This window comes from Artemia franciscana, chromosome 2, assembly GCF_032884065.1.
Source record: "Artemia franciscana chromosome 2, ASM3288406v1, whole genome shotgun sequence".
NCBI lineage: Eukaryota > Metazoa > Arthropoda > Branchiopoda > Anostraca > Artemiidae > Artemia > Artemia franciscana.
Window position 1 is genome coordinate 8,208,805 of NC_088864.1, and position 26,477 is coordinate 8,235,281.

General features: G+C 36.5%; 2 protein-coding genes across 3 annotated transcripts in view; both read right to left on the reverse strand.

The window, feature by feature from the left end:
* Positions 1–26,477, reverse strand: part of LOC136037006 (ribosomal protein S6 kinase 2 beta-like) — an 884,370-nt gene that overhangs the window by 540,069 nt on the left and 317,824 nt on the right. The gene's annotated exons all lie outside the window — the stretch shown is intronic.
* The window catches only part of LOC136036980 (annulin-like), a gene marked incomplete at its 5' end in the record, with an annotated part of 65,977 nt that continues 49,163 nt past the window's right edge, over positions 9,664–26,477 (reverse strand). Inside the window, 2 exon segments of the mRNA XM_065719388.1 lie at positions 9,664–9,796; positions 23,459–23,588. Of these exon segments, the coding sequence (XP_065575460.1) occupies positions 9,788–9,796; positions 23,459–23,588 (139 nt within the window).

Here is a 26,477-nt window from a genome sequence, read left to right on the forward strand (position 1 = left end):
CACTCTTACATCGGGAAATAGCGGGAAAATTATCAGAAATATCACTAACCAGCACCAAATTATCTAAAACATCTAGTGACGAAAAAATATTATCGGTAAGAGACGCTTGCGTTTCTGTAACTCGGGTTGGTATACAAACTGAAGGTAGAGTTCCCGAAGGGAGCATCATTGACAAAAAATCAATAGTCGAAGCAGAATTTTGATCCAGCAGGTTGAGGTTACAGTCACCCATAGGGATTAGTTCATAGGTATGTTTTTGGACTGAGTCCAAAACTTCTTCCAGAATTCTAAAAAACGAAGGAATAGATCCACGGGGAGACCCATAAACCAAACCCACAAGTAACACTTACGCATTGATTTAATCTCAATAAATAGAGATTCAAAGATTCCTTCCTCATTTCTGCTCAAATCATTTCGGACATTATATGCAAGACGATCAGCAATATAAAGGACAAGGCCACCTCTCGCCATCTGTTTCCTATTCAGCCTATCCATCCTATATCCTGGAATATCTAGAAGGATATCCTTTTTTGGAATCCAGGAAAGTTTCACATAATCCTATAACATCAGGAGTTCCATCACTAACGATCCGTTTCAGCTCATCAAAAGACGACCAGAGTCCCTGAAAGTTCAGATAAAACACAGAGAAAATATCATCTCGTATAGAGGAGGCAGAACCATTTAATTGCGAAACATACTTACTTTTAAAAGCCAAATTAGAATCATTATTCATCTGATTTCTATTTCCAAATGAATTATTAATAATATTTTCAATATCTAAAGGATTATTTTGTAAATTAAATAAAAAAAAACAAGTTTTTTTTTAACTGAAAGTAAGGAGCGACATTAAAACTTAAAACGAACAGAAATTACTTCGTATATGAAAGGGGCTGGTCCCTCCTCAACACCCCGCTCTTTACGCTAAAGTTTGACACTTTCTCTCAACTATACTTTTTAAAATAGTAAAAAACTTTAGCGTAAAGAGCGGGGCGTTGAGGAGGGACCAGTCCCTTTCATGTACGAAGTAATTTCTGTTCGTTTTAAGTTTTAATGTCGCTCCTTACTTTCAGTTAAAAAAAAAACTTGTTTTTTTATTTAATTTCCGAACGTTTTTGAATCAATGCATGTTTTAATTTTGGCTCTCCGCAGATGAATAATTAAAACGAAATTTGCATATTTATTTTTTTTGGCTAAATGGCTTTCTCATAGTTTTGATCGAATGATTTTGGGAAAAAAGGAGTGGTGGGGGAGGCCTAGTCCCGCCCCCCGTTTTTTGTTACTTAAAAAGGCAACTAGAACATTTAATTTTTACAAACGTTTTTATTAGTAAAAGATATACGTAACTTACGAATTAGCTTACGTAACGAACTTTTGTATTCGTATGTTTTTATTACGTTTATGAGGGGGTTTACCCCCTCAGCAGTACCTCGCTCTTTACAACAAAGCTTAAGTTTTGTCCCAATTCCTTAAGAATGACCCCTGAATCACAAAGGCCGTAGAATAAATAGTTGAAATTACTAAAAATACTTTAGCGTAAAGTATGAGGTATTGAGGAGAGGACGAATCCCCTCATATGCGTAGTAATTTTTATTCGTTTTAATGCTGCTCCTTACTTTCAGATGAAAAAACTTTTTCATATTTATTTTTTTATTGTTTTTTTTAAATAATGCTAGAAAATCCTGCACTCCCCCATGACAAATTACCCTACGGAAAGTTCCCCCAACATATCCCCCTCTTCTCAACAACTCCCCCCAAACCAAAAAAATCCCTCTGAAAATGTCTGTACACTTCCCAATAACCATTACTATGTAAGCACAGGTCAAAGTTTGTAACTTGTAGCCCCTCCCACAGGGACTGTGGGGGAGTAAGTCTTCCTCAAAGACATAGTTATAAGGTTTTTCGACTATGCTGAATAAAATGGCTATCTCAGAGTTTTGACCCGATGACTTTGGGAAAATTATTAGCGTGGGAGGGGGCCTAGGTGCCCTCCAATTTTTTTGGTCACTTAAAAAGGACACTAAAACTTTTTATTTCCGTTAGAATGAGCCCTCTTGCAACATTCTAGGGCCAATGGGTCGATACGATCACCCCTGGAAAAAAAACAAACAAACAAACAAATAAAAACGCATCCGTGATCTGCCTTCTGGCAAAAAATACAAAATTCCACATTTTTGTAGATAGGAGCTTTAAACTTATACAGTATGGTTCTCTGATACGCTGAATCTGATAGTGTGATTTTCGTTAAGATTCTTTGACTTTTAGGGGGTGTTTCCCCCTATTTTCTAAAATAAGGCAAATTTTCTCAGGCTCGTAACTTTTGATGGGTAAGACTAAACTTGATTAAACCTATATATTTAAAATCAGCATTAAAATGCAATTCTTTTGATGTAGCTATTGCTAACAAAATTCCGTTTTTTAGAGTTTTGGTTACTCTTGAGCCGGGTCGCTCCTTACTAAAGTTTGTTACCACGAACTGTTTGATCAAGTAAACGATCCCCCAAAGAGTTGATACCAGCCTGGCCACTACTCATGGTGGATGACGGTTCCGCCCCACGACCAAGCCCACCAGACCACAGGTATAAGAAAAAAATGTAAGGAAAGAAGAGTAAAAAATAATATAATCAAGGTATGGATAAATAATGATAATAAAATCAAGGTAAGAATAAATAAGAAAAAACAGGGAAAGAGAAGAAAAAAGAAACAAGGAAAAACTATGAACTCCTCCCCGATGCCTCTTCCATTGAAAAGTAAAAGCACTAAAACTCACAGTAAATGGATTTGTTCTAATACTATACTGTTGGTGCAAAAAAAAACAAATAGCAATACAATAAAAAAGACACAATATTTGTTGTAGCAGAAGATACCACTATATAAGTCACTATTACTATTTTTATTGCATCGGACCAAACTAACTCAACAAACAATTCAAGCAATACTTTTTTCTTATCAAAACACAAAAAGTGTCCGGGCTTCCACAAACTCACTAAACAAAAAAAGAAAAAAAAATATTCAGTCATGTAATCCAGTCCATAGAATTGCCCCGGCCATTTCCTTGCCTTCGCTGTCGTTGCGTTTGAATCAGGCTACTAATATCTGATGGGATTTCATCAAACAAAAACATTTCCACTGGCCCTTCCTTAAGGCGAGGAATACATACAGATAGTGGTATGGATCTCGCAATCCAAGTTTCAAAACATGTTTGTTCACGAATACTGGTTCGATATCTAAAAGTTTTTTTCGAACTTCTCGAACAGACGGGGGGAATCATCGGATAGAAAAACATTCTGATTGCCCTTGATAGTTTTTCCACGAAGATTTCGAGCCTGTTTTAGAACTGCCACTTTCAGCTCCCTGTTCTCCATGATAACCTTTATCAGCTTTTTTCAGGCTTAACATCAGCTATCGTATATTTGGGTACCTCATGGATTCCAAGGCATGACGAAATTATACTATCGAAAATCGCCTTAGCGTTTACAGTATCAATCGCTGTCACGTTCCATACTAGAATATTTTTATCAGTTTCTTTACTTTCCAGCTTCATTGTATGCCTTAGGCTAGATAAATGCGATTTCAGAAATGAATTTTCATCAACGAGCACAGAAATGTGGTTCTTCAAATCGTTGGTTTCTACCTCAAGGCTGGTCTCTTTAGGCTTAATACCTTCCATCTCCAATTTCGATTCCAATACAGATTCTTCGATCTTAGAAATCCTTTGATCTAATTCTTCAAAATTAACATTCAGCTCATTTAACGTAGTTGAATTTTCTTTAACAGTCTGTAAAACTAGACTCAAACTATCAGCTAGTGATTTCAATGAGATTCCTTCCATAGGACTGGATGTGAGATACAACTCGTCAGATTTTTCCTTCTTCCTCTTTCCTCCCATTATACAAAATAGTAATTGAACTCCAAGAAAAAATAGACTGTAGAAATATACTACCACATAAAACTCCTTTAATTACTCTCTTTGCGTAATATTGGCATCTGAATCTATCCAAAAAAAAATTCGACAGCAAATTAACCTTGCTGAACACTAAATGGACGGTCCAGCGCAAAGTATGAGTATTTACCTCGAATGCATTCTTGTTTTATCAAAACTTTGTGAGAGTAAATCCGGTTTAAGATGTTCACTGAATGAATGCTATATGTGAACTGACAAATTTCGCAACGCTTCGCAGCAACACATTTAATTCAAAGCAGTAACTAGCTCAGATCATGAACAATGTAAAATAAATAATACGATTAGTTTATATGTTGTCACTTTAAAAACTAGTTCAGGACTGGAAACTAAGTAACAATAGGCAAAAGGGTGAAACCGTGTACCAAAAAAACTTGTCGAAATAAACTTGTCGAGGTCCTTGTCGAAATATTGGCTTGTTTTTCATATTTTTTTACTGGCTGACAAAATCCTCGTTTTTTCACCTATTTGATTTATGTCTTTTCATTTATTATTTCCTTTCTTGTTTTCATACATGTCTACAAAGGCCATGAGGTTAGGAAGTGCAACTTTAACACCCATGTTGGACGCGATTTTCTCGTTTGTTGTGGAGAAAGTTTGTTGGCCTCGCTCATGGGACACTTCGATAGCAGTGCCTTTTTATAATTAAATATAAAAAAAACAAGTTTTTTAACTGAAACTAAGGAGTGACATTAAAACTTAAAACGAACAGAAATTACTTCGTATATGAAAGGGGCTGCTTCCTCATCAATGCCCCGCTCTTTACGCTAAAGTTTGACTCTTTCTCTCAACTCTTCTTTTTAAAACAGGAAAAAATTTTAGCGTAAAGAGTGGGGCATTGAAGAGGAAGCAGCCCCTTTCATATGCGAAGTAATTTCTGTTCGTTTTAAGTTTTAATGTCGCTCCTTACTTTCAGTTAAAAATTACTTGTTTTTTTTTATTTAATTTCTGAACGTTTTTGAATCAATGCATGTTTTGATTTTGGCTCTCCGCAGAGGAATAATTAAAACGAATTTTGCATATTTATTTTTTTGGATAAATGGCTTTCTCATAGTTATGATCGAATCATTTTGAGAAAAAAGGAGCGGGAGAGGAAGCCTAATTGCCCTCCGATTTTTTTGGTTACTTAAAAAGGCAACTAGAACTTTTAATTTTTTACGAATGTTTTATTAGTAAAAGATATACATAACTTATAAATTAGCTTACGTAACGAACTTTTGTATTCTCATGTTTCTATTACATATATGAGGGAGTTCACACTCTCGTCATTACATCGTTTTTTACACTAAAGCTTAAATTTTGTCCCAATTCATTAAGAATGACTCCTGAATCACCAAAGCCGTAGAATAAATAGTTGAAATTACTAAAAATACTTTAGCGTAAAGAACGAGGTATTAGGAGGAGGTTAGCCCCTCATATGCGTAATAATTTCTGTTCGTTTTAAGTTTTAATGCTGCTCCTTACTTCCAGTTGAAAAAACTTTTTCATGTTTGTTATTTTTGTTTGTTTTTTTCCCCAGGGGTGATCGTATCGACTGAGTGGTCCTAGAATGATGCGAGAGGGCTCATTCTAACGGGAATTAAAAGTTCTAGTGCTTTTTTTAAGTGAACAAAAAATTGGAGGGCACCTATGCCCCCTCCCACACCCATTTTTCCAAAAGTCACCGGATCAAAATTCTGAGATGGCCATTTTATTCACCATAGTCGAAAAACCTAATAACTATATCTTCGGGACGACTTACTCCCCCGCAGTCCCCGTGGGAGGGGCTGTAAGTTACAAACTTCGACCTGTGTTTACATATGGTAATGGCTACTGGGAAGTGTACAGACGTCTTCAGGGGGATTTTTTTTAGGGGGAGATTTGAGGGGGGCTATTTCCATGGAAAAACTTCTCATGGGGGAAGAAAATTTCAATGAAGGGGGCGCAGGATTTTCTAGCATTATTTGAAAAAAACAATGAAAAAACCAATATGAAAAGTGTTTTCTACTGAAAGTAAGGAGCAGCATTAAAACTTAAAACGAACAAAAATTATGACGCATATGAGGGGCTTACGTTCTCGTTATACCTCACTCTTTACGCTAAAGTATTTTTAGTAATTTCAACTATTTTTTCTACGGCCTTTGTGATTCAGGGGTCATTCTTAAGGAACTGGGACAAAATTTAAGCTTTAGGGTAAAGAGCGATGTATCGACGAGGGTTAAACCCCCTCATACACGCAATAAAACATACGAATATAGAAGTTCGTTACGTAAATTAATTCGTAAGTTACGTATATTTTTTACCAATGAAAACGTTTGTAAAAAATTAAAACTTCTAGTTGCTCTTTTAAGTAATCAAAAAATTGGAGGGCAACTGGGCCTCCTCCCTCGCTCCTTTTTCTCAAAATCTTCCGATTAATTGCAATTAATTAATATGCAAATTTCGTTCTAATTATTTATGTGCGGAGAGCCAAGATCAAAACATGCATTAATTCAAAAACGTCCAGAAATTAAATAAAAAAAACAGGTTTTTTCAAATGAAAGTAAGGAGCAACATTAAAACTTAAACCGAACAGAAACTACTCCGTATATGAAAGAGGCTTTTCCTCCTCAACGCCCCACTTTTTACGCTAAAGTTTCTTACTGTTTTAAAAATAGAGTTAAGAGAAAGAGTCAAACTTAAGCGAAAAAATTTTGATTTTTGAAGGGCGAAAAATTTACCTAAAAATGGGATTGGCTCCGGAAGATTTGAAATGGGTAATGTATGTAAGGGCAAATTGTATGCCTCTTGAACAACGTATGAAATATTTAGGGAGAAATAGACTGAAGGATGGTCCTTACAGTTGTCCTATGTGTGAAAAGATGGATGAGTCTTTTCATCATTTTTTAGGGGATTGTAGGGAGTTAAGGGAGCTACGTTTGGAAAAATTTTGTAGGGAGGTTGGGAGGAGAGAGTGGATTTTGGAAATTTTGAGAAGTAGGTGCTACTTAAACATAAATACTATTGGAAAATTCGTCTGGGTGGGAATGAGGTATCGTGATGGTTATCTTAAATAAATAGTTTTAGTATCTTTTCAGTCTATGCTTTGTTGCTGTATATTTTCGCTTGTTTTGTGTATGTTACCATGGCCCAATTTGGCTTTCGTGTGAATTAATCTACCTATCTATCTATTTGTCTATAGTATGCTTGGATTCAGTTCCAATTCTCTATCAAAATGCCTTGTACTCTTAACTTAATACCCTTAGTCATTTGTCATATATTACAGAAATACTCTTCCGAAGAAATTGGATGCACACGGTGCCTTTCGATTTTATTTGACATCCCCAACTGCGTACTGTCATGTTTCATTTACTTTCTCAACTCTCTCGAACAGGACTTATTGCCTTATTTTACTCCTGATATTTTGCATAAGTTTCATTTTGGCAACTTAGATAAACCTTTAATTATATTTGATCATGGTAATTTAATTATAAACCTTTATTAACATTTAATATATTCTTATCTTAGATAAACTTAGATAAATCTTTTGATATGGTTCAGTAGTAGTAGTAGTTTGTAGTATTAGCAGTAATAATAGCAGTAGTAGTGGTAGCAGTAGTAACAGTCACAGGTATTCACAGATGCAGTTGGAAGTAGTCAAATTCAAATGTTGTTACAGTGATAATTGCAAGTAATCACAATCCTAGTCATTAGTAGTCGCATTTGCAAATAGTCCAAGTCACTCCATCAAGTGGGTGCAGTCAGAGCTGTAAGCAGTTGAAGTCGTAGCTATAAGTAGTGACAGCTATTACTAGTTGTTATAGTTGTAGTTTCATTTGGTACTTTGAAGCACTTGAACCCTTTTTGATTTAGTTCAGTAGTAGTAGCAGTAATAGTATTAGTAGTATTAATAGTAGCATCCCTGAGTGTTTCAACTTAACACCCTCAGCTGTTCTGGAGATATTAGAGATATCCCGTTTTGACAACCTGTATGCATATAGTACTTTTTAATTTAGTTATATCTAAATATAAACTTTCTTTGAAAGTTTCTGCTTGATGCACTTTTTAGTTCCTGAGATTTTGCATCTTTGCCATTTTAAAAACATGGATGTAGTTAAATCCCCTTGATTTTGTTCCGTAGTAGCAGAAGTAATAGCAGCCCTGAAATTATCAGTTTAACACCCTTAGCAATATCTTGCTTAATCCAATTTTTTTACAACTTGCATTCTCATAGTTTGTTCTGATTTAGCTTAGTATACTTGTCAATATTCGGTAAAAGTTCAACTTTATACGCTAGATACTATAGACTTTTGCTGGCGTGTTGTTCGTAACCCTCTTTGACAACCTACATGCACTTAGTGTGTTGTGATTCATTTCAACACCCTCCCCCTCCCCCTTGGCATTCCTTGATTTTTTTTAACTTGTAACCTTAGCCTTAGAAATAAGTAGTTTTTGGTAGCATCAATAGTAGTAGAAGAACTGAGAGTAGCAAAAATGATATTAGTAGCATAAGTAGTGGTAGTAGCAGCAGTAGTGGTATTAAAATGTAGTTTTGTTAATAGTAGAAGTAGTAGCAGCAGTAGTAGCATTGGAAGAAGTAGCAGTAATAGCTGTAGTAACAGTAGTAGCAGCAGTAATAGTAGCAGCAGTAATAGTAGCAGTAGTAGTAATGGTAGTAGAGGTAGTATTATTAATAGTAATACTAATAGTAGTAGAGGTAGTATTATTAATAGTAATACTAATAGTAGTAGTAATAGTAATACTAGTAGTAGTAGTTCCTTTTACTCAGTTCAACATCTCCCTCAACATCCATCAACATTTCAAACTTGATGCTCTAAGCCTTTCTTGAGATATTGCTCATGCTCCATTTTGATAACCCGCATGTACACCATTTGCTTCGGTTTAGTTCAATCAGCTTCGTACCTAATTCCGTTCCTGAGATGTTGCATCTGTGCCATTTGGTCCACCTAAACGCATTTATACTCTTTTGATTGAGTTTTGCAGTAGTAGTAGTAGTAGCAGCAGCAGTAGTTGTAGCAGTAATAGAAGAAGCCCTGAAAGTTTTAAATGACCTATGTATCTTTTGACAAGATATTACGACACTTGTATCTTTTAAAAAGTTTGAAGAATAAAGATGCAAAGGACAGAGTTTGAACCATTTGATTGCTTGGTGATGTTGAATGGAATGAGTTTATTGCTCTAAAAGCGATAGCAATAACAATAAGTGGTAGCGATTTAAAACGGATAGCGCTAAAATAAGAAATGATTCTCTGCAAAATGTGTATTTTTTGGTCATGTAGCTATCATTAAAACACTACTCGTTCTTTTACTGCGCCCCTGCAAAGGAAAACCCAAAGGCTTTTTGCTGTGCATGATGTATGGCAAAAGAAAGAATTTATTCAGGATTACAGGTAGAACTAAAGGTAGAAAAGGGCTTTTTCAAACCCAAGGATGCGTTGATTGTGGGTTTAACTACTCACGGTTTTGTACCTAAACAGAACAATGTTTATGAACTAGCTATTATATAGGTGAATTTTTAGCTGATTTGAGAGTTGAGTTAGTTAAAAATGTTTGCTAAAACTTCAAAATGAATCTAATTAGTCTCTATAAGTAAGTTCGTCTTTACCAATAAAGCAATTAAGACGAGTAGATACAGACCCATTAGGTGACTAAATGAATCATTCTCAATATTAAAGTCACTGGTGAAAAAATAATGAGGTAGGTTTTCTGTTTGAGGCATTACAACATAAAACACAAACAAGACATATTTATTTCAAAAATAATAGAATGATCATTACATATAATAATATAGTGCCTTGGAGGTGAATTTGTCCCGCACTCACATTATCTTCAAATGCACTTCAAATACATTCATAGTACCTGAAAGGGGGATAATTGTCAGACTTCCAGAAAAATGACTCACACATAGATTCTACAAAACTAAATTTACTAATAATACTGGAAATGAAGTAATCAAACTGATGCAACAGAATTAAATTGAAGACTTCAAGTTCATAGGTTCTAGGTTCATATAGGTTCATAGGGTTCATAGGTTCATTTGGGTAGCCGTTTGGGTAGTTCATAGGTTCATAGGTCCATGTCCACCAATGTAAATACTAATTTCCATAACTGACAATGAATAATTTATCTTCAGCTCAATTGTTTTTACGATCATGATTCATTTCCACGCATACAGGTGAAAAATTTCCATGCACGCCGATTTTTTTTACTCTTTATAGATTTTTACTTGAATTTCGTGTCTTTAAAATCCATTTTCCGGATGCAAAAGCAAAATACCTTGACTTGAATGAAAGAAATTCCTGAATGAGAGAAAAACGACCAAAATTAATGTAATTAAAATTAATTAAATTAATTCAAATTAATAGCTCTCGCCTGGAGGCTGTGAAACTACCATAACTGGGAAAAACTTTGAGATGAAGGCTGGTAAAGCAAATAGAAATTAATTGAGTAAACAAATTAAGCAAAAATAGCAAAAAAAAATCATATCATTATTTTACTTCGCTTACTTTTTTTGCATAATATTTTTCCTGTAGTTAAATGTGTTGATATTGTTATGTCATTTACTCTGATTCTATGTGTTTTAATAAGAATTGTCATTTGAATCATTTTCCGTTGATTCTAGGTTTTCGCAGGAGTTATTAGAAGCTTTGGTGTTGACAGAAAAGTTGAAAAATGGAGTTACGTGTTATTGACATTTTAGAAGATAAAAAATCTTTCTCCTCCCACCTTGGTTCAAGGGACAAACTGTCAAGGTTTGTATGCTTCCAATATTTTTTTTAGTATATCTAAATTGAATTGTTTTGGGTTTTGATGAGATTGTTTCCTTTCAGAAAAATAAGCACCCTACAGTTATTTGGACTTACCAATGCCACTCTACGAGGCAATGTTATAGCTTTGCCTATAGTATAGGCCATAAGGCTCCAATGTTTTACTATTTTTTCCCTGAGAAACTTTAAATGGAAGGAGTGGTCGGATAAACTTCAAAGGTGGCTTATTCGACAGTAACTACAAAATTTGAATGCCCCTTTAAGAATTAAAATTGATCAGTGGGCAAATAGATTCCCCCCCCCACACACACCATTTTAACTATAAATTCATCTGATAAAAATTTTGAGATTGCTGTTTTGTTCAATATAGTTCAAATATCAGATAATTAACTCCCGGTCGACAAACCCCGCCCCCCCGGACCCACCGGCAGACATTATAAATTATACCCTTGGGGCATATATGGTTCTTATGGAAAGGGTACATGTGTTAACTTTGAAAAGGGTTCATTTGATTGAAAATTGAAAGCTCTATACCACTTTCTGAAAGTCAAAAGAGATCGTAGGGAAACTACCCCTCCAATGCCCTTTTCCCCCAAACCTATCCGATAAATATTTTGAGAGGGCCATTTTGCTAAAAATAGTTCAGACATAAGGTAAAACTCCGAGGTTCACACAACTCCCCAGAGCCAGGTGGCAAGTGTTTTAGATTTTACCCAAGGGGCATATGTTTCCTTTATGCATGGGTAATCGTATAAACTTCAGAGGCAGGTAACTTGATTGGAAATTGAACGTTCCAGCTACCTTTTTACGAGTCAAAAGTGATTGCTGGGTATCTACCCCCCTACCCACCCCCACATACCCACAAAAATATCATTTTCCCCCAAATACATCCCATCAAAATTTAGAGATAGCCAGTTTGTTTTAAATAGTCCAACGATCATGTAACATAACTTTGGGAGCAACATACCCCCCCCGTAGAGCCTGGGGAAGGGTTGTAACATATGCTCCGAGGCATATGAGATTTTATGAAAGAGATAGCCGTACAAACTTCGGAGGAGCTCAAATCACTAGTAAAATAAAACTTCTAATTCCCTTTATAAGAGTCAAAAGTTATCCAATGGCAACTAGCCCCTCCGCCCAACCCTCTTTTCCCAAAAACTTTTAATCGAATTTTATATAGGCATTTTGTTCAATTATAGACCAAAGATCATATAACACAAACTCTGGGGTTAGTACAGCCCCCAGAGCCCGGGGAAAAGTGTTGTAAGTTATACCCCGGGGGCATATAAGGTTTTGTGCAAGGGGGTTGCATAAACTTCAGAAGTGGCTCATTTGATTCGAAATTGAAATTTCTATTTAAAGTTTTAAGAGTATTTAAAAGTAACCCGAGGGAATCTACCCCCCTCCCCACACACACATTCTCTTTTTTCACCAAATACATCCCATCAGAATTTTGAGATAGCCAGTTTCTTGCCAGCCAACGATCAGACGGCAAAAACTTCGAGGTCATCATGCTCCCCACCCAGAGAGCTGGGGAAAGCACAGATCCTTTGTCTTTGTCCTTTTATTTGTTATGATGTTTTTTGGTTTATCTTTTTTCGTTTTATTTTGGTATATTTGAAGTAAATGTGACAATTGATAGCCTTCTTTTTGAGCTTAGCAACCTGTTGGCTTTATTTGATTATTGGTGTTTGCTTATATTTGAATGAAATAAAAAATCTATCAATCTATGTAAATTATTAGAAATTGAAAGCTCTGGTTTCATTTCATTATTTTATTGAGTCAAAAGGGATACGGTGGCACCTAATCACACTCTATTAACCCTAGGGCCACAAGGTCCAATGTTTTATTATTATTTTTTCCAAGGGGCACTTCACTTGGAAGGGATGCCCGTATAAAATTCAGCGGGGGCTCATTTGATTGTACATTGGAAGTTATAGTGCCCTTTTTACAAATCAAAAGTGATCGGAGGGCAACTAGCCCCCAACAAAATTTTTCCCAAAAATGCATCCAATAACAATTTTAAAAATGATTCGAAGATCATATAACAAAAACTCCGGGGTGGACGGAACCCCCCAGGGTCCAAGGGCTATGCCCTTGGACCCTGGTACTAAGACATGTCCAGGTTTTAAGCTATGCCCTGGGGGCAATTATGGTTCTTATGGAAGGGGTGCTCGTATGAACTTCAGAGAAGGCTCATTTGAATGGAAATTGAAAGTTTGAGTTCGCTTTTAAAGAGTCAAAAGAGATCAGAGGGTAACTAGCCCCCCAAGCACTTTTTACCCGAAGTCCAATAAAAATTGTGAGATGGCCATCTTGTTAAAAATACTTCAAAAATCAGATAACAAGAAATCAGGGGTCGAAAAAACCCCAGAGCCCAGAGACAAGTGCTTCAAATCTTGCCCCGGTGACATATACGTTTCTCATGTAAGGGGTAGTCGTATAATGTTCAGAGGTAGCTCTTTAATTGGAAATAAAAAGTTCTAGAGACCTTTTTAAGAGTCAAAATTGACCGGAAGTCATCTAACCCCCCCCCCCCCCACACAGAGACACTCTCTTTTCCTTAAATGTATCCGATAAGTTTCAGACAGCCTTTTTCTTTGAAATATTCCAATGATCAGGTAACAAAAAATTTCAAGCCAACATACCCTCCCAGATGCCAGATGAAGGGTTTCAACTTCTACCCCGGGGCATATAAGTTTTTTATGGAGGTGGTGGTCGTGTAAACTTCTTAGGGGAATCAAATGCAGAGGCGCCATTTAGGGGAGGGTCAGGGGTGGGCAAATGCCCACCCCAAATTTTTCAGGGGGGCCCAAGGTTCCCTTTTTCAAGGGCCCTTTGCCAACCATAATAATCCATTATGTCCAACATAATCCATTCTGTTTAATTGATTTGAAATTACTGCACGCCTATTACTTTCACCAACGTATTGTTTACTTAAATAAGAAAGTTTCTCGCTGAGGAGGGCCAGCCTTTAGTCTGGTTGAATTTTCCACTTTAAGTTTAATCACTTAACCTCGTTGATTATGATCTTTGATGTTATAATTAATCTTAGAGGTCAGTGTGGCTGAGTTCCACATTGGGTTACAGTACATTTCCATGCAACATACGGGTGCTGAAAATGAGTTTTACCTAGAATATTCGATCGATGTGCTACCAAAACTCGCATTTTTTCTTACGTGAAAGCTGGGGGGCCCAAAATGGAGTTCATACCCACCCCAAGATTTGGCCCAAATGGCGCCTCTGATCAAATGATAAGAAATTTTAAATTCTAGTTCCCTTTTTAAGAATCAAAAGTGATCCAATGACAATTAGCCCCCCCCCCCACCAACCCTTTTTTCCAAATTTTTCCGATCAAATATTTCATACAGTCATTTTGTTCAAAAATAGACCAAAGATCATATAACAAAGACTTTAGGGATAACACAGCCCCCCTCCCCCGATATTTAAAATTCTAGTTCTCTTTTTAAGATTCAAAAGGACCAAAGGGCAACTAGCTCCCTACCCTCCTTACTCTGAATCCATTCGATTGAGTTTTGGACATCCTTCTTATTGAAATAAGTCAAAAGATTAGATAACAAAAACACCAGTGTCAGCAAAATCCCCCAGTGCCCGGGAGCAAGTGTTGCATGTTATGGCCGGGGGGCATATAAGGTTCTTATGCGAGTATTTCTAAAATAGTCTGAAGTTCAAATAAGGCTGACCCCCCTAAATTTAAACAACTTATTAAGGATGTCTAATTCCAGAACTTAAGGGAGCTGACACCTGGCCCTCCCTGTATGACCCCTCTCCAAAAAAGCTATTAATGATTTTTTATCCCAGAATTACGTGAACTCACTCCTGGCCCTCCACACCCCGACCACCCCCTACCAAAAACACAATTTATTAACGATATTTTATTCAACAGCTTATGGGAGCCAAATCCTGGTCCTTTATGGCCTGATACCCATCCCCCCGAAAAATATTATCAATAATAAATACAGGGAGCTGTCTCCCGGCCAACCCTCCATGGCTCAACCCCCTTCCCCACAAAAAGAACAGCTTATCAATGATATTTTATTTCAAAAATCACTGAAGCTTAACACTGGTCCTCTCTTTATGGCCCAAACCCCTTTTCCCACATATACACCCCAAAAAAAATTAACAATATTCTATTCCAAAAATCTTGGCAATTCAGTTTAATTTTACCACCTCTTTCCAAAACTGGTCAACACACCGATATTCTTCACTAAAAGGAAGATTTAAGCTACTGCTGGTTTCCCTAAAGATGAAAGCATAAGGCCGACTGCCACTATTAGGACAACAGGACTACTAGGCCTTGTGACTTTCACTATCCTCGAAGTTATTAGGATTTTCCCGAAAATATTGCAAAATCGGAGCGGCAAAAACGCTTGGGCATAGAAGCATTAAAACTTTACATTTGGCCTTGAGTAAAACAAATCTTGAGCTAGTGATCTTTCAGTAATTAATATCTTATGTATCAAATATTCAGTTTAATTTTATTCAAGGATTATTGCGCTTGACTCAGGATCCTTTGTCCGAGAGGACAAAGGTTTGAATTCTAGTGTACCCAATTATTTAGTTTGGGACGGGAGTCAGTGGCGTGACTCTCTAAGCTCAGCCAGAGTCGACCCAGTTCTAAATGGGTACCTGGAAAAATCTGGGGGAGGTAAACAGGAAAGGTGTGCAAAAGCACAAGATGGTTGGCCCCCAGCACCGTTGGTAGGGACTATAAAGTCTAATGCTGTATTCTTTAGCCTTCTCTTTTAATTCTTGCCAAAACTGTTAATTTATTTTGGAATAAACAATTATTTTGAAATAAAAATTTTTGGAAAACTTGGAACTTTGATAATCAAAAAAGAACAGAAATTGATTTAAAAGAAAATTGAAAAAAAAATTTTAAGAAAAGCAAAGGTCATATTAAACTTAAGGACAGAAGAAATGGAAACCTAAAGTAACTCAAACAAAGAAAGTCCAGAAATCACTATTAAAGAATAAATGGAACTCAAAACGAACAGAAACTAAATAAACAATCTAAACAAACTAAATAAACAGTAAAAAAAAAGTACAACAGGTGCTAATATAAATGAATAAATTTACCTTAAAACAGGTAAAGGTTAAATTAAGTATGCAAATAAAGCTTGAGACGAACAAAGATGTTTTGTTGTTGACGTATATATGAAACCCAAAGGAATAGAAATTAAATAAACAATCATTGCAAACAATCATAGTTAAGCAAACAACGTAGTTGGACAAGCATTTTTAAGGCCGTGATTAAGTGAACTTGAAAACACCGAGCTTCAAAATTGAAGTTAGGTTAGCCTTTCGTCTTTTAATTCTCTAGAGACCGCCGATTGTCAAAACTTCAAATAGCACCAATTATCAAGTCTTGTGAAAGGTTTTGATTGACAGCTTCCTTTGGTGAGATACTTCAGCCGACAAATATTAATATATTTGGCTGCGTCTTGCAAAGCTTGACTAAATGGCTTTCTCATAGTTTTGATCGAATGATTTTGAGAAAAAAAGGAGCGGGGAAGGAGGTCTAGTTGCCCTCCGATTATTTGGTTACCTATAAAGGCAACTAGAACTTTTTATTTTTTAAGAATTTTTTTATTAGTAAAAATAAATTTTATTAGTTAAATATATACGTAACTTACAAATTAGCTTAAGTAAGGAACTTCAGTATTCTCATATTTTTATTACATATATGAGGGGGTTCACCCCCTCGTCAGTACCTTGCTCTCCACGCTAAAGCTTAAATTTTGTCCCGATTTCATAAGAATGACCCCTGAATCACAAAAGCCGTAGAATAAATAATTGAAATTTATAAAAACACTTTAGCGTAAAGAGCGAGGTATTAGGAGGAGGTGAGCCCCTCATATGCGTAATAATTTCTGTTCCTTTTAAGTTTTAATGCTGCTCCTTACTTTCAGTTGAAAAAACGTTGTCATATTTATTTTTTCATTGTTTTTTTAAATAATACTAGAAAATCTTGCGCTCCCTTCATGGAAATTTTCTTCCCCATGACAAATTCCTCCAGGAATAGTTCCCCCAGCATACCCCTCTCTTCTCAACCCCTGCCCCCAACCAAATGAAAACGCCCCTGAAAACGCCTGTACACTTCCCAATAATCATTACTATATGTAATCACTGGTCAGTATTTGTAACTTGTAGCCCCTCCCACGGGGACTGTGGGGGAGTAAGTCGTCCCAAAAGACATAGTTATAAGGATCTTCGACTACGCTGAATAAAATGGCTATCTCAGAACTTTGATCCGGTGACTTTGGGAAAATAATTAGCGTGGGACGGGGGCCTAGGTGCCCTCCGATTTTTTTGGTCACTGAAAAAGGGCACTAGAACTTTTCATTTCCATTAGAATGAGCCCTTTTGCAACATTTTAGGACCACTAAGTCGATACGATCACCCCTGAAAAAAAAACAAACAAACACGGATCTGTGATCTGCCTTCTGACAAAAAATACAAAATTCCACATTTTTGTAGATAGGAGCTTGGAACTTCTACAGTAGGATTCTATGACTTTTAGGGGTTGTTTCCCCCTATTTTCTAAAATAAAGCAAGTTTTCTCAGGCTCGTAACTTTTGATGGGTAAGACGAAACTTGATGAAGCTTATATATTTGAAATCAGCATGAAAATCCAATTCTTTTGATGTAGCTATTGGTATCAAAATTCCATTTTTTAGAGTTTTGGTTACTATTAAGACGGGTCGCTCTTTACTACAGTTCGTTACCACGAACTGTTTGATAAAGTTGGAGGACAAGCAATATAAACAAAGGTATTTTATTTCAAATTATAATAAAATTAAGTATATAAATACAAAGAAGGATAGAATGTCAGGAAAATGAATTTTCTTGTTACTTGTACTAGACCATTAATCTTATAAGTACGGCTCTCGTATTGGAAGCCCCCGTGGAACTCTGGGATCGACAAGCTCTGGGATCAAAGCATCCATGAAGAATCCTTTTAGCTTGGGAAAAATCTTTTCGGTCCAAAAGTCTGGATCGCGGTCTATCTTTTCAATGTAGAAGTCTTTCTGGGTAAAAATCATGAAAAAGCAAGTATCTAGCTGAGCACATTCAAGCTGACATTGTACTTGGTAAAAGTAGTCGTGGTCTCGTTTGAGGTTGACCAGTCCATTCTTTCCAACTTCCATGCAACAGTCCACCTTAGCCTCTTTTCGGTTCTTTATCCACTCGCCTATCTCCATATTTTTCGCAGTTTCTGGACACTTTATTTCCAAAAGTGCTCTTTTTCCGCACGGCATAATTACTAAGTAATCTGGACTGGCACCAATGAAGCCATGGTCATAGTGCACAAAAAAACCGCATCGCTCCACTTTAAATCTGGTCGATTCTTCAAACTTTTTTGCAGCTACTGGTTCAAATGTATGCCCGTAGATCATTGCTTTAGTCACTTTTGATGGCGCATAAAGAAGTTTTTGCACCAAGGGGGTTACAATCTTCGTCCTTCGCTTGGCTATAGTTCCGGCCCATGAAGCCGTTATTCTGTCCCTGCGTACTGCTGACCAGCTTCCGTCGTCTTCTCCTTGTAGGCGTGTCGCAGCTTCTATTTCTTGAATTTGTTCAGTGCTACACTCTAGCCGTTGTAAAAAGGCACTCTTCATTATTTTGAAGTCAACAGCTGCAAGATCAGGAGTTGTTGCGTTTGGCCCATACTTCCCATCAGGTTCATTTACTTTCTTCTGCTTCAGTATTTCATTGCGACAAGTCATTGACTTTCGAGCCCTCTTCTTTAGAGCTCTTAGCCTAGATTTTCTCATTGAAAGTTTTGTCGTCGCTCGAGGTGGTATCCTTCCTGTGATTTTTCTATATATATGAAGCCTTCCTAGCTCTCCTTTACTATATTTAACACCAGCAGCTGCTACTCGAGAATTATATCGACCATTTTGAGTCACGAGGAATTGCTTCCCTCCTATTAATTTTGCAACTATACTCATAAAGTACTCAGCTAAGTTGCTTGTATTATTCTCAATCAGTAGTCGCGCTCTTCTTGTTAGAGTTCAAATGCTTGTAGGACATGGCAGAGGAATATCATAGAGGGACAATCCGTAAGAGGCATTTTATACCTGAGTCTTTACAGAGCCCAGGGCATTTTGTGTGATCACCACTGAAGAAATGGTGAGGAATGGCATTAAGAGCCTCTATTAATTCTTTTGCGCCTTTGCCTTCTTGGCTAATTCGGATGATCGTTGCCCGGGCGTACCCACATAGCTTTTTAATCATTATTGGAGTTAGCCTTTTTGAGCATTCTTGGCCACCAGTCTTCCTTTTGTTATACAATCGCGATGTAAGGCATTTGCAGGCATGATTTACGCATTCCACTTTCTCAATCATCCGTCCGTATGGAACCTTAGCGATCAACTCATTATACAAGTCTCCATCAGCAATGAACCGCTTATATTTTAATTTGTGCATTGTTGGAGCTAAGCGAAATGCCTCTACTATTATGTCCGCTTCCATTCCTGTTGATGATCCATCCCAGTTCAAAAAACACTTGTGATGGGGTTTTTCCGAATTTCTGTAACGAAAGCACAAAAATTGTTTCGAACGCCAATATGGAGCAGCTTCTTAGAGTAGTATCCAATCACCACACCACATCCAGATAAAGCTCTGTAACGAGTCCCGTAGCTTCGCGTGCACCAACTTCCATCAACAATTACAGTTGTCTGCACAAGACCCTCGTGGTCGAACCCTTCTCCAGCTCTCAAAGCTGCCTCTCTTTCTGCTTTTCCATTTTGTAATAAATATTCGGCAAGGAGTTTTTCTGTTTTCTCGCAGATTTCACGCTCGTACTTTGAAAACACTGCAGACGCTGGAATATGTAGTCCTAATGTACAAAAAAGCTCCTCAATCTGGGCATGCGTAAGTCCAACATTTATTGCTCCCAGGACAATCTCACGATTTAAATTTTTGGTCTCTCTGTCATCTGCTTGCGGTGCATTTTTATCTTTTTTTCGTGATGGAGGAGCTTCGGTAAATACTGACTCCTCCTCTTTGCAGGATTCACATCTGAATACAAATCTACTTCGGAGTCCTTTTAGATATTCTTTTTCAAACATCATATTTGGGACGTCCTTGATGTCTTTGCAACTAAAAAAAAAATATTTATTTAATAAAATAAAATGAATGAGACTTTCCCAAAAGTTTTAGACTGAAGAACTTGCCAACATATAGACCCTTTCCCAGGATCTTATTTTCGGGGGCGGGGATTTAAACAAATGTCCCGGAATCGTAAAGGCCCTGGGTCGTCATGCTTCGAAACCGATCCATCGTTCGATAAACATTTCTTCGTTTTGTTCGACATTTCAAATTGCTGAATAGTGGAAATACGCCACCGGCGCAAGGACCTTTGTTGTCACAAGTGTCGTTAATCCCAAAAACGAAAAGGATTCACAAATCAAAAACTATAAGCAATGACACGAAGTCGTCGATGCCGCTCCACTGCGAAATTTTTAGATGTTATTCATAACGAATGAAAATTGGAGGACACAAGCTTCAAAAAAATTACTCAAAAACGAAAAAATAAAAAACGGAAGGAGTTCGGAGGTGAAAAGCGAACGGCTGATCAGATCTTAATGAAATTTGATATTTAGATGGATCTTATTGTTTAGAACACAGGTTTCAAATCCCGATCATATGAGCTCTTGGCTCTTCCGACCTCGTCACAAGTGCTACATGAGCCCTTAGCTCTTGTTATTTTGTCACAATCGACCATTATAATAAAAGTATTGTTTTTCACTATTATTATTCTGTAATGTTTTTACTGTTGTAAATCGTCAGTATATCTACTTCCTTCTGCTTATTAAGTACATATTATGGTATATCAAACAAAAACTTCTTATCTTTCCTGCAAATACAGTCTCTTGGTCCTGATTTATTTGACCTAATTAATAAAATAATTATTTGACCATTTCTCTAAAAAAACGTCTCCCTCTCTTCCTTTTTGGGCTAGAACATGTGTATCCAAACTTGACATGCTGCATCGTCTAAGGCATAATTGGTTCAGTTTTCTAAAATAATTACTAAATTTTGAATCTTTGAAAATAATAATAAGTTTTGATAATAAATTTTGAATCTTTGAAAACTTTATCAAGACCAAGAAGAAAAATCTTTCTTTGATTTTTAAAAACATTTTAAATGAAAACGCATAAGAATTCGGCTTAATAAATAGAGTATAAAATAAAGCTCACCTGTGCTTCCAAACTTTAATCTCCAGATCGCGCATGAAAAATGCAGGATCAAAAATCCGTCGGCAATCCTTCAATTCGTCGCAATCCAAGTTTCTACCACCAGTCACGATCCGGTAGGGCAACGGGGAAGAAGCTAGGGGGTTCTGCTCCATCTCAAGGTTTGTCGCTTGACCTAAATCTCTTGACTTGTCTAGTTCTTCGGCGTACCGCATTATTAGGTATTTTGGATATTTGCATCTACCAAGCTCTAAATACTTTTTACAAAGGCGCTGTCTATGTGTGGTAACACTTTTAAGATGCATACCTCGCTTTGATTTAATTTTCCCCATGATTTCGGCTTTGTGTGCACAACTTTACTGAAGGCTCCTGGCTATTTCTCATTTCTAGGTTACTTCATTGCATTGAAATAATTTATGAAAATTTCAACCTCTATTAACAAGCAGCTCATTATACCAGCTTGTCATTTTGGTCTCTGGGGGATATTATCGGTGATCTGAAAAGATTCTTTCTGGCAACCGACTTGTAAAAATTTCAGGTAGCTGAAAATATTCTAGGGGACTGTTAGAAAACAAGAAAATACATCAAAAAATGGTTCCAATCATCTTATAGGTTATTGTCTTCTGCTCATGATAGTACCGATTTTGTTCCAAAAGCAATATCCTTCATAGAGTACACTTGTGAAAAAGACCTAGACATTTTCTAAGATTTCTAAGCAATTAGAGGAAATAGAACAAAATCCTTTCAAACATTTTGTAGCATCTTCAAGAAGCTATGGCCTGATATTAAAAGCGGCATCTTCCGCCAATCAATACTTGAGTACTTTTTAAATATAAATTTTCAATTTAACATGGGATTTTCGAGTTCCATCAGTTCACTTAATCACCGCCTTAATGATGCTTCAGATAGGAGGAAGGATCCGTGACCAAATCAGGTGAAGAATATATTAGACCATGCAGGGCTAGGCAATTTCTGGAATAAGGAAAAGAAGATAGGGGGGATGGTAGGGACTGTTCCTAGGCTGGTTGCTACTGGGCTAGAGTCTTAGGAAGTTCAGGCTTTGCAAGCTGAGAATGGTCACCTCGCCGTCCCTTGTGCTCTGTACGAAGGTCAAGGAGAACTGGGGCGAAGAAACTTACCTAAAAATGGAATTTCTCTGGAAGATTCGAAATACTTAACGTATGTAAGGGTAATTGTACACTTCTTGGAGAACGTAGAAAATATATACGGAGGGATAGATTAAGGGATGGCCCTTTCAGTTGCCCAATGTGTGGAGAGATGGATGAGTTCTTGCATGATTTTTTAGGAGAATGTAGGGAGTTGAGAGAGTTGAACTTATAAATTTTTGGTTAGAAGGTTGGGGGGAGAGATTGTATTTTGGAAATTTTGACAAGCAGGTGTTGCTCATTTTTGGTTAGTGGAGCTCTTTTATTTTATTCGAAAAATTCGTTAAGGGCAAAAAGATTTTTAAATCAATTTGAGGAAAATGGGTAAGTTGCCTTTTCTCATTGAAAAAAGTAGTACGACATAAGAGCTTTTGGAATCAAAATGATTTTTTCCCCTTTTGCAGAACAAACTATTTTTTTTCTTTTATGAACAACAATTCGGGAATAACAATGAATAACTTATGACATATTTTTTAGCTTCTGTGCTTTCTCAAATGTTTCAGTTCCACGGCCAATTGTTTTTTGAACTATCGTCACCAAACTACGTTGTCAAGGAAATTCTAAATTGACCCATTTTTTTAACTAAAATTTACTTTTTGACGCATCCCAAATCATCTCATTTATTTGTCATACCCTGGATTACTGTATTTATGAAAAATTCAACTGACACTCCCAAAATTTAGAAGAAACTTAGGAATGGGATAACATGGCATTTGGGGATTATGCTCCTGTTTTGACAGGAACACAGACTCCAAGACTGTTGTATACTTGTCTCTTTAGGTAGCTTGCGACTTAGCAGAGGGCAAGAAAAGCAAAATTAGGTGACTAGTAGGACTAATAACTTAGAGGAAACTAGCCTATTTATCTGCCAAGATATGTTCAAGCTAGCATTATCATGTTTTATGCCAAGTGGATTTTAGCTGAAGATAAACTGTGAAATAAACGGTGGCCTATTAATCTTCACTTACAGAGAAAGTTCAACTTTATTCCTATCACGTAACGGATGAGTTATGTTAAAAATTCAATTTTCTTTGAAATTGTCTACTTTCCTTATGAAGTCACTCCGCCAGTGCTGCTAATAATTTTGAAGGCCTACGTTTCAGTTAGGTCGCAGAGGATAAAAATCTTATAAAACTCTGCATTTTTTACATTCAAAAAGTATTTTTTTACGAATAAGTAGCTTCAATCAAAGTTCATCAGGCGTAAGAGTATATTCACTCTGGTGCAGCAAGCAAAAAGTCAACAAACGCAGAAATGAAAAAAATTATAAAACTGACAAAGAAAAATATCTTTTAGTTCACTATTAGGTCTTAAGCAGAAAGGATCTCAAATCTTGTATCCATATCATTGTAAACAATCTACCTTAATGTGAAACATTCCTTTAACATCTTCAAGTTCATTGCACCAAAATGAACCAGCAATAGCTTTCTCTCCAGTAGTTCGAGGGATGAGTGTAACCACTCCCTTTGCAATTCCATTTACTGGAATCACACTAGAAAAAAAGTCTTTAATGTTTAATAAGAAAACAAAAAGCAAATAAGTTACATACTGATATTATACTGGTTTAGCCTCAACTTCATAAGGTTTTAAATTTGGCCACTTTTTTCTTTGTTAGGAAGGGGGGGATTCTTAAATCTAAAACTTTTTATGTTTCAAGGAATTCTAAGGATTTAACAGCTTGTTTTCAAATATTTTTTTTTAAACTGTCAAGAAAATTAACAGAGGACTTTATTTGACAAGAACCTTCAGTATTTCTGTCACTGGAGTGCTCCAGACACACGACTAGCATTGAGCTTTTTGCTTTATAGATCTGTATCCCTTCTATCAAAATAAAAAAACAAGTTTTTTAAATGAAAGTAAGGAGAGACATTAAAACTTAAAACGAACAGAAATTACTCCCTATATGAAAGGGGCTTTTCCTTCTCAACGCCCCGCTCTTTACGCTAAAGTTTGACTCTTTCTCTTAACTCTACATTTTAAAAGAGTAAAAACTTTAGCGTAAAGAGCGGGGCGTTGAGAAGGAAAAGCCCCTTTCATATAGGGAGTAATTTCTGTTCGTTTTAAGTTTTAATGTCGCTCCTTACTTTCATTTAAAAAACTTGTTTTTTTTATTTAATTTCTGAACGTTTTTGAATCAATGCATGTTTTGATTTTGGCTCTCCGCAGAGGAATAATCAAAACAAAATTTGTATATTTATTTGTTTTGGCTAAATGGCTTTCTCATAATTTTGATCGAATGATATTGAGAAAAAAAGAGCGGGGGAGGAAGCCTAGTTGCCCTCCGATTTTCGGTTAATTAAAAATGCAACTAGAACTTTTAATTTTCTACGAATCTTTTTATAAGTAAAAGATATACGTAACTTATAAATTAGCTTACGTAAAGAACTTTTGTATTATCGTGTTTTTATTACATATATGAAGGGGTTTGCCCCCTCGTCAGTACCTCGCTCTTTACACCAAAGCTCAAATTTTGTTCCAATTCATTAAGAATGACCTCTGAATCACAAAAGCCGAAGAATAAATAGTTGAAATTACTAAAAATACTTTAGCGTAAAGAGCGAGGTATTGGGAGGAGGTAAGCCCCTCACATGGGTAATAATTTCTGTTCGTTTCAAGTTTTAATGCTGCTGCTTACTTCCAGCTGAAAAAAAAACTTTTTCATATTTAATTTTTCATTGTTTTTTTTTAAGTAATGCTAGTAAATCCTGCGCTCCCTTCATGGAAATTTTCTTCCCCCATTACAAATTCCTCGATAGAACGTTCCCCCAGCATATCTCCCTCTTCTCAACCCCTGCCTCCAACCAAAAAATCCTCCTGAAAACGCATGTACACTTCCCAATAACCATTACTATATGTAAGCACTGGTCAAAGTTTTGAACTTGTAACCCTTTCCATGGGGACTGTCGGGGAGTAAGTCGTCTGCAAAGACATAGTTATAAGGTTTTTCGACTACGCTGGATAAAATGGCTATCTCAGAATTTTGATCCGTGGAATTTGGGAAAATAATTAGCTTGGGAGGGGGCCTAGGTGCCCTCCAATTTTTTTTTGTCACTTAAAAAGGGCACTAGAACTTTTCATTTCCGCTAGAATGAGCCCTCTCACAACATTCTAGGACAACTGGGTTGATACGATAATCCCTGGGAAAAAAACAAAAAACAAAAAAACAAAAAACAAATAAACACGCATCCGTGATCTGCCTTCTGGCAAAAAATATAAAATTCCACATTTTTGTAGATAGGAGCTTGAAACTTCTACAGTAGGTTTCTCTGATACGCTGAATCTGATGGTGTTATTTTCGTTAAGATTCTATGACTTTTAGTGGGTGCTTCCCCCTATTTTCTAAAATAACGCAAATTTTCTCAGGCTCGTAACTTTTGGTAAGACTAAACTTGATGAAACTTATATATTTAAAATCAGCATTAAAATGCAATTCTTTTGATGTAGCTATTGGTACCAAAATTCCATTTTTTAGAGTTTTGGTTACTATTGAGCCGAGTCGCTCCTTACTACAGTTCGTTACCACGAATTGTTTGATTGGGTCCTTCTTCTTTTGTTGGAGATATAGTATGGGGCTTATGACAGGCTAGAAACGAAAACAGGGAATATGTACTATGAGACTATCGACATCTACCACCAGACTGCCGACGTACACGTCTGGCTGACTTTGCGCTTATTAACAACCTCGCGTTTTTAAAAGCTATTTCTTCAACAACTAAAGCTAATTAAGATTCCTGAGATTAACTGTATCAAGGTGAAACTTTTACGGTATCACTAGGGGACTTTGAAAAAAATCAAAACACACAATGTGCATCAATTTTGCCAATAGAGTGTTGAAAACACTGCATGCCTACTATTACTACTACTGCTACTACTGAGGCTAAGAATATAAAGTTGAAACTACCAGGGTATGTGTAGTAAAAGTTCAAACTAAATCAAAACACAGTTTGTGTGTGCATGTTGCCAAAATTATGCATCAGCAATATCTTAAGAGTAGCTTAACTTATTAAGCTAAAACTGTGCCCTCTAAAGATTCCAAGCAATACCTGGAATATTGCTGATACTTTCTTTTGACAACATGTGAACGTATAGTGTGTTTTGATTGAGCATAAAATCCTACTCAGTATTAAAAAAAAATTTCCCCTTTAACGCCCTTACTACAACTATCGACAACTCATTGCAGCATCAAGCGGACTGAGGCCAACACATCTACGCAACCCAAATCAATAAATCGCAGCCTCCCTCTTTACACCCTCCAAGGAACTCCCATTTCCCTTAAATCTTTCCTTACAACATCCTTTCGCCCTAACCAGGGAGAACCTGCTTTTCGTTTGGCCCTAGATTGTTGGTGGAAAATTGAAACTTTACTCTTACCCTCTGCATA